Genomic DNA, 13,060 nt, shown 5'->3' on the forward strand with positions numbered 1-13,060 from the left:
GTTCTAGAGAAGAAGATTTTTGCGGATTCCTTAATTTTGGGGGGGTTTGGGCCCCCTGGGGGCCCCCTGGGTGGGTCATGGTGCCCATTTTAACAAATTGAGTTCCTAACCCCCTAGGGATGCTACCTGCCAAGTTTGGTGAAAATGGGTCATGGAGTTCTCAAGAAGAAGATGAAAATGTACAATTTAGGCCCCATTAGAACCCTTCCCCACCCCCCCCCTCCCCTGGGTCCCAAGGGGGGCACCCCTGATTCTGCCATGAACAAACTTTAAACTACAGTCATCAATGTACTAACTCATAGTATTAACTTAGCTCTATCACTTCTGGTTCTAGAGAAGAAGATTTTTACAGATTCCTTAATTTTGGGGGGTTTGGGCCCCCCTGGGGGCCCCCTGGGTGGGGCATGGTGCCCATTTTAACAAATTGAGTTCCTAACCCCCTAGGGATGCTACCTGCCAAGTTTGATGAAAATCGGTCTTGGGGTTTTCAAGAAGAAGATGAAAATGTAAAAAGTTTACGCACGACGCACGACGGACGACGCACGACGGACGACGGACGACGGACGACGGACGACGGACGACGCACGACGCACGACGCACGACGGACGCCGGACGAAGGGCGATCGCAATAGCTCACTTGAGCCTTTGGCTCAGGTGAGCTAAAAATATTGCCACCTGGGCCTCGTTTATTGAAACTTGTTATCGATAACAAGTTACGATAGTTGTTATAGGCTACTGAAATCCTTGCATCTGATTGGCTGAGAGCATATTTGTCACAAAAATGTGGCAGTTGTTACTGATAACAAGTTTTATGAAATGGGACCCTGATCTTATCTTTGTGCAATCAGTTATATACTAAGTACATGTACACTGAAGTGACAGAGTAAACAGACAAGACACTTTCAACAACCTTGATGTCAAATTGCAAAAACAACACCTTGCAGAAATGTCTGTGACCTCATTTGCAAAAATATCTGTAGGCAAAAGTAACAGCTTTTTCAGTAATGCACACACTGGTGTTTGCACTGACAATAGAAAATTATTGTAAGGACTAACTACATGTAGATGGTACATTTAGGATGGATTGCTTAACCTGTTGAGGACGAGTCCCGCCCTAGTATACTCGGGCAGGTGTCTGTGGGAAATGCGTGTTGTTGCAAAATCAGCCCGTCCTCAACGGGTTAAACAATATCCTCATCAAGTCTAACAATGTTCACCTATTTCACCAGACTGCGTAGCTTACACTGACAGTCTTGAGCTACCCATTCTAGCAGAAAAAGCAACAAGTTGGGATAGATTTTGTTGTGACATCACATATTTTCATCGTGCCTACCAACCACCCTTCAAGATCTGCTACAAACCATACCAACAGTTGGCGAATCATTGCAAGAGCTGACGGGGCCGGAAGATGGGTGGAGCAGCCTGTATTATCTGGACTCTCTTACTATGGTCAGTGCTTCGTCCTTCTCTCTCAGCTTCTTCAAGAAAAGCTCCCCCAGCTCGTTTCTAGGAAGTTTCTGTTCAAAGAGACCAAAAATATATTAATCAATTATTGATTGATTGCAAAGCTCTACACTTAGGACCTGGACTGGAATCTACAGGCCATGAAATCCCAAATACAAAGCAAATCATATTTTTGATGTTTATCTGAACACCACCACATTGTCATTCAGTGTAGTCTCGATTTGGGAATGGTTAATCGTACCTAATTTTGAGTTTGACAAACAAGATCTCGATTGATGAATGACAGAAAGATGGTACCGTCCTTTTATACCACCGACAACCAACAATGACAACAGAATTGGTGTCCCGCTTCCCCCCCCCAAAAAAAAAAAAAAAATAAATAAAGAGCTAAAGAAAACTGGAGCTATATGTAGGTTCAATCAGGAATGACAGGGCAAATTTCTAGTAATAATTGGTCGAGTATGATGTTATGCACAGAAGTGTAGCATCAAAAAATCTGTGGAATACACTTTGACCCTCAAATAGAATCAAGCCAAAATTGGGTTGCATGGCAATTTCTTATCTATGCACCAGCAGAGAGTACTGTAGTTTACTACAGAATTTGCACTCACTTGCCATACAGTGATGACTTTCATGGACATTGAAAAGGATTGGATACGACTATAATGCCTTTTGCATTGCTGCCTAGCGTGTTTTAGCATGAGAGAAAGGGCCACTATGTACCTACTGGCACTTCTTACCTTTTGGTCCAGTGCCGTCTCTATGCGTTTCTTCCATTCCTCTGCTGCAGTCCTGTACAGCTCAAGTTCTTTTGTCTGAAAAAAAAAAATAAACAGTGCACAGAATATGGAGCAGAATTTGACAAGGCAAGCGACATAAGCGAAGGAACTCTGCTCAATATCGCCTTCCAATTTGCCCCCCCCCCCAACACACATAAACCTTTGAAACATGATTGTTGGGCAACCAGGGTCAAGAGAAAAATAAGGCCCAGTGAAATCTGTGGGCCTGTAATTTTGGTTCAGAACCTGGTGTGCGACTGAGAAATTGGGGAGGAACCAGTTAGATTTAGTTCAGGGCATGCTAGAAAGCCAGTCGGTACAAGAGAAAATTTAGTGGGTATAAGCCAGTTCAGAGATAGCTCATGTGCACATGGGTACAAATGACCTTTCTTTTTTCTCAGTTGATTAGGCACTTCACTCGATTCAAAGCGACATAATGCATCAGCTTGCCCAACATAGCAATTTATGGCACTCGTATTCAAACAAAGAATGAAAGTGCGTAGATCAAGTGATCAGAATGGTTTGTTAACTACCACTTTGGGAAGCACCCATTTCATTGTGCTGTTTTAAATACATTAAAAATAACTTAACATTACTAAATACCAGGCTTGCTGTCAGGTGGTTGTACTGGCAGGCACCTTTAATAAGGATTACAGGAATAATCATTGCATCACAGATGCTCATCTCAGTGAATTTAAAAACCAATCTGTCTCTAAATACAAATGACCTTTTTCTGCTCATGCTCAAACGGGAACCCCGAGCTAGCTAATTGGCAAGACTCTACTGGGCCTGCCATTAGGGGTTAGGTGCAGATGTGGTATGTGACCACGAACCATGAAGGCAGTAAAAATGTTAGAAGTTGGTGAGATATCTGGCCCACAATTTGGGCTCAGGCCATTGTATGCAACCAGGCACCAAGAGGATCTGAGGCAGTGGCAACACTTTGGGGCTTACAATTGGATATCAGGGCCTTGGTATTCGCCATCGGGAAACATAAGAAGAAACTTTGGTGGGACCAACTGACTTTTTTCTTGGTCCTTGCCTACCATTTTGGTCCTTCTCTCCTGCTGCTCCACCGCCATGAACTCCTCCAGATCGCTGGTGCTGAGGTTCAGGATGGAGGAGGCGAGGGACTGGGCCCGGACCATGGACTGGTCTGTACCCCTGTCCGGGCTGGGTGTGGTCCCTGCATCCCTGCTGCTCAGTAATTGCTCGAGAGCGTCCTGCGTCTGCGATGAGAACTCGCTGGCTAGATCCTTGACATGGAGGTAGGATGTGACAGAGGAAAATGGATACAGGAATGAGCCAAATATCTCTACATGAACTCTAATCCAAAATACTACACTTCTTTCATATTTGATTTGTCTGTCAAAATTAATTTTAGACAGTACTTTGACATTTTGACAAGTACAAGAAACTATGTTTGACTCTTAGAAAACAATGCTCTTCAAGTAATACTGTATCAATAGAAGAGTGTGTGTGTGGGGGGGGGGGGGAGGAGGGGGGTCAGGGGCAATAAACCAGGGTCAGTCAGCCATCCCTACCCACAAAAAATCTTTTTGTGGCCCCTGATTGTGGTGGCTCAATATCCATAATCATCATAATTTTCTCACTGACCTGTAAAGTGATGTTAATGTGGACAAAACACAAAGATCCAAGCACATAAATGTTTTGACAACTATTGTCACTATCCTAACAAATATAATCTACACTGTAGTTTCATTTCACAAAATATGATTTCAACAAATGTAATCGTTCATTTCACAAAATGGTCCATTCTAACAGTACTTTCCACAGGAAAATTGAGTATGGTATATCCAGTCACAGATTTTTTTTTTCAAACTTGTTTGTAGCATTTACAATCATTTTGAACTGCAATGCAATTTCATCGCTTCACTTTTACATCATATCAAAAACAATCATAACACATTGCACCATGCACCTCAGATCCTCCTCACGCTGGATACATTGTTAGACAAAGCCTTAATGTCGCACATCATAAGCTACAATATCCAAAAACAAAACATTACCTCTTGTGAGGACATTAATTATTACCTTGATGAATTTTTCGAGATCCTTGACCCTCGCCTGCAGCTGTTTGATCTTGGCGTGGGCCGCGTCCAAAGCCAGCTCCGACTGGTCGGCCAGCTTGTGGAGCTGTTCGGACGCCGCGGCCTCCACTTCCGACAGCGTGCTGTCCGCCTCTTTGAGCTTGGCGAAGGTGTCTGTGAGCACGGCGGCCTATTAACGTCAATAAATGGGGAGGGGGAAGAGAATTGGTCTCATCTGACACACTTAGTAATGTGCATCAACAATCACAGTGCTCATTACAATGGACTCAAAGAAGTGATAGATATTTACCAGAATAATGTTTTTTTCGGGGTCATGTGTTTATTTTCAACTGGAAAACAAACAAACAAATAAACATCACACACTCGGGCTACTATCATCTATTTGTGTGGAGAAATTTGTGAATTATTTGCTTGATTAACAATTAGAGTGGCCATAGATATCAAGCAAAGCAAGAATAATTTTTGGTCAATGGTGTATATCTATACACTGAAGGATAGAGTCGCCATAGATTAAAAGCAAAGTAGGAATGGTTTTGATGGGTATTAATACACTGAAGGATAGAGTATCTGGTTTTGGTGTACAGGTTTTGGTGTATAGGTTGTGGTGTAAATTGATACACTGATAGAAATAATGACCTATGAACATTTAAAAAAAAAACTTTAATAGAAGATAGCAAAGGAGTGTCTTGCCTTCTTGTCGAGCTCAGTCTGGATGGCAACAACATGTTGCTCATAGTGATGCTTCTCCCTGGTCACCACGGCAACCCTCTTCCTCAAGGAATCAATCTCCACTTTCTTCTTCTCTAGCGTCTCAGCCAACCCCGACACCTTGGTCTCCAATGCTTCCTGAAACACGAACAGTGACAAAAGAAGGAGAGACGAGGATATACAGAGAGAAAGAAATGGAAAGGAGAGAAAAGAAACATATTCAATAAAAATGAAAACTGCGGTGGTATAATTTTTCTTTATAAACATCTAAAGGTCAGGTATAGCACTAGAATGATTGCTGGTAAAAGAAATGGACATACACATCATCTAATAGTTGCTTGGTTGTTAGCTTGTTTTCTTTGTTTGTTTTTGCTTTTTAGACACCATAACCTTTCAACTGCAAACAGTAGTGTGCATCAGCTTACCAGATAATTTGACAGTCTCTCTTCCCAATAATGAGAACATGAACCATTTGGAAATTTTCTGTCAAATCTGTCTCGACACTTTGGCCCGAATTCACGAAGGTGGTACAATTGAAACCATGATTTAAACCATGGACAATTTGTATGGATCGCCAAGTGTCGCATGGTCAGGCCATCCGAAAATTGTGAGTGTGTGCATTTTTTAATGAGTTTTTTTTTCTCTCATTCAGAACGGGTGAGAACTTGCACCTTTATGATAGATAACGTCACCCATTTTTACTCTGCTACCTGCCCGATGAGGGTTGTCAGATCGCTGCAAGTCTTCATAGCCAAATTTCACTTTATTTTCCGGCGAATATTCAGCAGATATATATATATATATATATATATATATATATATATATATATGTGTGTGTGTGTGTGTGTGTGTGTGTATTCTTATCATGACCACTTTTTTTTCTACCCAATAATGGAACTAGGTATACCCCTATGTTAAATATAAGCACTTCATGACTAAGTGGTGCCGTGAAAAATTATGTTTACTGGTATGCCTCGACTCATTATTGAAAAAGTTAGACTAAGTCAATTCAGTCACATGTGGTATACGAAGCTCTTTATTATATACCTGCCTATTTTAACATATCATTTTTCAGAGTTTTTTTTAATATTTAAATCATTTATTGAATTATTTCGTAATATTTTCTCCTTTTTTTGCCACAAGAATAAATGTTAGTGTAAAGACTTTATACATATATATATATATATATATATACACACACACATATATATATATATATATATATATATATATATACACACACATAAGCTAGCACGAATTACCACAAGCCTAGTTATGATAGGTTACATGCAGTGTTTGCTCAAAACTATCATGTATGTATGCATATATATGTATATATTTATATATATATACATACATACACATGTATCTTTAAATTTGCAGTAAGCCTTTATGTCTGCCTGTCTGTTCTAATATATGCTTGTTTGTTTCTTTGTATGTATGTGTTTGGTCTATATCATAATCACACCATAAAAACTAAAATATAACTTAACTCCATAATAATATTCAAATCTGGTTGCCTTGTAGCTTGTGAAGAACGAAGGTAATTATATGGATGGAAAAGTGCAAAACCATTTGTTTAAAATACACTGTGCAGTGTAAATCTATTCAAGTTAGCTATTTGATGTGGAATTGTGTATGGTGAGTGGCAGTGGAGATCTTTTCTTTGATATGTTGATAATCATTGTCACACACACACACACACACATACATACATGCATACTGACACAAGGTACTGCTGTATCAAGACAGAGTATAGATTTATCAAAAAACACACCAAAAACAGTGTTGTTGAAACAACAACAACAAAACAGAATGTCAAACATACAGCACACATACAATGGCACATTTTTCTTGTGTTCAATATTTCAGAAATAAAAACCCTAACTCCAATCACATCACAACAATAAAACCATTAAAACTCACGATCAACATCATAAAAATAGTCAGAGCCAGACCAGACAATAAGGATTCACTGCATCATCGCATTCAGTCACACCATATATCAAAACAGGTACATTCCAACAAAATCTTGGCTTTTCTTCAAACAATCGGGACAAGATAAAAAAATTACTAGGTAGATTCGGTATTCAATGCATTCTTTTCTATTATTATTATTTACAATTAGAGCCTTGCATTGGAAACATTACAAGGAAATGAGTTCAATTGCAGCATCAAAATTGGACATGTAGACATGTGCGCATTAATTCAAGTGTTCACACATGGACTGCGATGTGGCATGCCGCTTGTTCATTCCTCAGTGGCCAAGACCAGCATCCTGTTGGCGACCCTGAAGAAGCCCTCCAGGTTGGCCACGTTGAACTCGAGTCTCTCCATGGCGTGCTCCACGTTGTAGATGCACCTGGGACAAGGCTGGTCCTCCTCTCGCAGGTCAGCCGAGACGCTCCTGAGTCTCGGCATCAGCTCCAACCTGACGCGGTTCATGTTGACGAGCAGGAAGAGACGAAAGCGCTGCATCGGGTTCAGCCTCGGATCCTCCAATCCCGGTCGCGACTCTTCGGCAGACAGGACGATGTCGTCTAGCAGCTCCTCGTCGACACACTCGTGAGTCTCGTCTATCGACCTCGGTATCACTGGCGGAGACAGGGGCGGAAGATGGAGGAAGCTGGTGTCATGGGTACCAGTCCGTTGCTGGGCGTTGCCTGGTGTGTTGAGTACAGATGTCGCAGGGAGGTAGGTCTCGATGTCCCCATCGCTCTCCCCAGAGTCCGAGTCACTGTCGTACCCTGAAGATGGCTGCCGCAATCTGTCGGCATGGCTGGGGTCACAGGGATGATACAGCTCGACGAAGGACGGTGGGGTGTCGGCAGAGTAGGACCGGCTGGGAGCATCGGGTGAGTCCGGTACCAGAGCTGAGTCAGTGGTGTCATCACTGGTGCTGGATTGAACAGGAGAGACCATGGGAAGGAGCAGCTGACGATCTGCCTGGACAGGCGTAGATGTCCTGACGTATGAAGGTGGGCTGGACGCTGCTACAGTCAAAGGCGTGCTTGGTATCCGCTCTGCAGAAGCTGAAAAGAACAAAGTAAATAGAAAGGTGGCAATAGTTAGTGTCATGTAGTCTCGATTTGTCATGATGCTATGAACTGATTTTCATGCATTATGAAAAGGATTGTCCATTCATGATATGGTATAAATTCCCCATCTAGAACTTGACAAGAATCATTGTATCTTACGATTTCATACTAGCCAAATCATTGCTAATTGCGCCATTATCTTTAGCATCGACAGCTACTTAGCAGAGATTGTTTGTATTTGACTTATCCATCATCGTCCGTGAAAGTTCAGTGATGCCAAACAATTATTGCAAGGAATTCTTGAATCAAAAATCTAAAAATTGTTTGCTTTACGAAACTGTCAAACAACAACATATTCTGACAAGTTACATAAACTATAAACCGTTCTCATTTTCTTTTTCTTTTTTTCTTTTTTTTTTTGTTTCCTTTTTTTTATTTCATGCTTACCAGCGATGATCTCTGCTCGGTAATAGCTTCGCCTGTTCCAAACTCGCACCTCGGCGCCGGCAGCGAGCTCGCCATGATGACGGATTCGATCACGAGCTACCGTCTCCACTTCCCCGTGGAGCCTCGGCGGCTGAAGCCATCGGACGGTGACCAGACCGGACATGGTGGTGAATTATGTCGTATTTCAAGGTAAGACGAAAAGTACGAGTACTTGAAAGGATCGAGCTAAGATAACTAATAAGAGGGAGCGAGACACTTGTTGCTGCTAAGGAGGATAATGCGGATTTAACAGATGATTACGGAGACACTCGGGAGTTTAATCTATTGCATCGAGTTCAGCTCCCGGCATGACCTCAAGAAAGTATTGGCCAATCACAGCGCAGCTCTATTCACGGGTAGTTCACGCGAACTGCGCAGCGTGGGGAAGATCCGCGCCGCTGTCCAAGTCTTTTGTTCCCGTTGATGAGCGTTCAACGCTCGTCACTACGGAGCGCTTTCGCCCATTGAATATTGTTCTTTTTTCGTGAAGAAAGGGAACCGCCAAATGCTGCGACCCGACATCCCGATGATCAAAGTAATCTAGCGAGAGTGGCGGACTATGACAGAACAATACTCTTAGCGTTTTCATGAATATGCCCAGGCATGATCTGTTCGCAATGATGATTTTTTGAGCGAGCTGGTATTACTCGAATTAAACAATATCACATTAATCTGTCCCGCTTCTCCTAATTATGATATCATGGTTGTTAATTACATATCAAAGATTGCATTGTCGTATTTTGAGGAAGGGTTTTAATCATAGCATTATCGCACTATTAACTGTATGAGGGCAGCCCCTTCATGATAAGCCACTGTCTCCCGGAGGTCCTCAACGTTATTTCTGCCCTAACATGTTCAAGTGCCCTACATGTCCATTAGCGTGAAGACGAGACAAAGTGGGTTAAAGAATATTGATAACGGAATTCGGGCGGGAATCAAGCAATCTCATTCTTAATACAGTCTGTTCTAAAACACAATGTTCCGGAAAAGAAAATATTACGCGTTGCCGTCACATAGATTTTGTGCTGTACTTAGTATTTGCATTGCAGCTCGTTAATTCTCTGCGGGTATGATATCACTGAATTGAATGAACGTCGAAATAGCTTCAATTTGCAAACATTATCAACGGTCGTTCCGGCAGTTGTTGCAGTGTGTTGCTAATTATAATCACTGTTGTTGTAATTCTCCGACATCGCAGTTTCAATGACTTATAACTGTTTATTTGTGTGTGTGCGTGGGTGTGTGTGTGTGTGTGTGCTCGACAGATTTTGGAAATAAATGAATTAAAAAGAATAATACTAATCTATCACCCGATTATTCGGATTTGCCCACGTCTATAGGCGGCAAAACATGTACGCTATACATTGTAGCCTGAATGAAAATCATCATTGATTTTCTTATGGAGATTATTCCTGTTCAAATGCTGGGCTAGATTATGGTAGACGAAGCTCTGAGTGTATTACTCGTGACATACTGCTTCAAAACTGAAATACTCAAGGTTTGTGTCTGTTTTGTCCCCTCACGTGTCTAATGATTACACCGAACATATCAGTGCGTGACAGCATTTCCTCTTTTTACACAGCCTGAATGAATTAATGCCGATAAACATGTTGCTGCGCACTGCATAAACATTGTAAGTTGTTTTCTTTGTGTCGTTGTATACGTGCTTGACTGCTTTTGAATTACGGTTTATTACTAACTACTTGAAGATTCTTTAAATTCCCAATTACTAAACACGATAGGTCATTAAAGAGAACCCGTTATAAATCATGCATAAAGAGAGAAAAGAAACGCACGAGATGACAGTGCGTAACTGTGCTTCTCCCCTAGGGGGGGGGGGGAAGAATCTTAGAATCTGATTATTTTCTACTCTTGTTCCCTCTTCCCTCCATTTCCTTCACAAACATTTTGGGCTTGCGTACTATTTTCACTTCACATGAAAAATAGTATGCAAGTTTAAAGTGCAGTAGCAGGTCCAGGTAAAGTTGCGAATAGAGTATTCGAAATGATATGTACATTGATAGAGAGAGAGAGAGAGAGAGATACCTAACTTGCCAATAAAGTTCTTCCGGTGTCATAAATATTTACCGACTGTCGTAAGTATGGACTTTCACGCTTACGTACACAATGCTATGATGATGGAAGTGTATAGGTAATTGCGTTTGATGTCGACATATCTTTCTCATTGTTGTTTTTGTGACCATATTCGATATCTTCGCGCTCTTTTGCAAAGAGACAGTAAACGTCATCAATATTATGTATTGTTGCTTAGTTTTCCTCTAATCACTACCACGCCAAGCCGTGTACAGATCAACCAAAACGCTACAGGTATTGGGGATTCTTAGCACTTTTGTCCGTAGCCATCACGTGAATGTTGTCTTTTTTGGTCTCTGGATAAACAGAGGCCGAAAAGTCTCCGACAAAAGACCCAGTGTTGGGAATAGCCAGGGCGACGTTTGTCGATGACCGCGCGCGGGGTAGATAAAGACCATGTTGGATACATTGAAGCCTCTAAATTCTTTACTTTGAAATCAAAGTACTTTACTGAGATGGAATCTAGAATATTTTGTTCATCATGCTGTTCAATTCATTTTATCCAGTAAGTTGTGCACACAACATGAGGCACCGGTTATATAATATATTATACTATGAGTATTTATATAAATATCTTCTACATGATTTCTGTTTTAATGCCCCGTATTCACCGGGATGACTTGACCCGAAAAAGCTTGTCACGGTAGCTCCTTTGGGGAGAAACAAATACTTGTACATTTGGACATTTGTTGAATACAGAATAGCAAAGTTGTACATTACTCACGTACCAACATATCACGGCGACGCAGCTCTACGATGACCTGTCGTGCATCAATAATTACGATACTTGAGTAGTCTGTATGAAGTATTGATATACGCAACATAGATGCAAGTTATAATACTGACGGTTTTACAATAGTTTCTCTTGAAACTTGCGAAGTCACGTGTCACTGATTATATCAAAAGTGCGAGCAATAGCGACAAACATGATAATGATGAAGGCGACGTTAATATTGGTGACATCGGTTGCCGTTTCTTCAAATTCGTTTTCGATTGTTTTTTTATTTGGAAGACAAACGGCTGTAATATTGTTGGTTATGATAATGATTAGGATTACAATGACAGTGACCATACAACACAAAATGAAACTGATACACTACATATAATATTGAGTCATGGATATGATCATGATAATGACAAAAGAGATACTAAACAACTGTGAAGTGTTAGAGTATAGATGTCAAAGCTTTTCTGTTCTAAATTTTATTTCGTTGATCTTGAAAGGGCTCAAATCAAAATGGAATGAAAGAGGGAAAATGTAATGTTTTGAAGGTCTGCAAAATCTAATTGAATCGACAATGTGAGCAAGTGTTATACTACACTGAAGGTGGCTCTATATATCTAGTCATTGCTATTGTAATAACTGCAATTGTTTGTACATATATTTTCCTTTCTTTTCTTTTTTCTTTGCTACAATCGCGCACGTGTAAACATTTTTCAATTTATTACTATTTTTTACCGCTGTCAAAAACAGTCTACACCAAGCGGTATCAAATTTAGTTGCTTCACATTTTGAAATCACACTATTATGTTTGAGTTAATGGATAAGCGCTGTGTAAATTATCGTGTAAAGTCATGATCAACAACAGAATTCTCAGTCAAAACTTTGTCTGTCCAAACTCTTAACCATAAAACTACATGGTATTTCATGTCTCCTTATGGCGATTACATTAAAAAAGCAGCTTTTATATTCATAAATTTTAGAAGAATATATGGTCTCGAAAGTTTTCATAAACCTATAGTTTGCGTCAATACATCCTATGACGTGACAGTACGTATCTCTTTCTTTTACATGTCCCGTTTTCTATTACAAGACCGTTTCCCATCTTTTTAACTACCTGCCTTCCTCTGAACGGTTAAGTTATTGCCCTTTTACACTAAACACCTTATTGTTGAAAAGACCAGACGTTTGTCGGCGAGCTCGGTCTTTTTTCCCTTTCATCATAGGGACACAATAACCGGCCTATTCAGGCACGCTCCTATTCAATATACCCAGTACAGAGTAGTTCATTGGCGGTGCGCACGCGGTCTTCCTTCAACTTCACTTTCATCATAATCAGCCAATCAGAGTACACGCTTTTTCAATAGTGTACAAGAAAAGGTTTGGCGGTGTGCGCGCGGTCATGCTTTCAACTTTTTGTATACCGAGAAGTCATAAGCAGAGGTATTCTTTCATAATTATCTGTGGTCATGCGTGCCTACACGTCACTCATGATGCACTGCCTATGCTATGTCTACTTTGCATGAGTGGCAGGTGATTACGTAAGTCATTGGATTCGCCCGCTTCGCTAAGTTACAGCAGATTAATGTAAAAATTGATATACACTACATCATTCCCGATATCTCTAATAGAGGAAAATTCAATCAACTCACAATCATACCCAATATAATTTACGGCTAACGTGATTAGTAGACACAT

General features: G+C 40.8%; 1 protein-coding gene across 1 annotated transcript in view; it reads right to left on the bottom strand.

The window, feature by feature from the left end:
* Nucleotides 1–1,427: 1,427 nt before the first annotated feature.
* LOC139741685 (uncharacterized) overlaps nt 1,428–13,060 on the bottom strand; it is a 59,009-nt gene continuing 47,376 nt past the window's right edge. The window contains exons 30-34 of the mRNA XM_071652266.1: nt 5,006–5,161; nt 4,299–4,484; nt 3,290–3,499; nt 2,205–2,279; nt 1,428–1,517 (exon numbers count right to left, since the gene is read on the bottom strand). Of these exons, the coding sequence (XP_071508367.1) occupies nt 1,428–1,517; nt 2,205–2,279; nt 3,290–3,499; nt 4,299–4,484; nt 5,006–5,161 (717 nt within the window). The remainder of the gene's footprint in view (nt 1,518–2,204; nt 2,280–3,289; nt 3,500–4,298; nt 4,485–5,005; nt 5,162–13,060) is intronic.

The sequence above is a fragment of the Diadema antillarum genome, unplaced genomic scaffold (genome assembly GCF_040938485.1).
Source record: "Diadema antillarum isolate AM-2024a unplaced genomic scaffold, OU_Dant_1.0 seq00000946_RagTag, whole genome shotgun sequence".
Classification (NCBI taxonomy): domain Eukaryota; kingdom Metazoa; phylum Echinodermata; class Echinoidea; order Diadematoida; family Diadematidae; genus Diadema; species Diadema antillarum.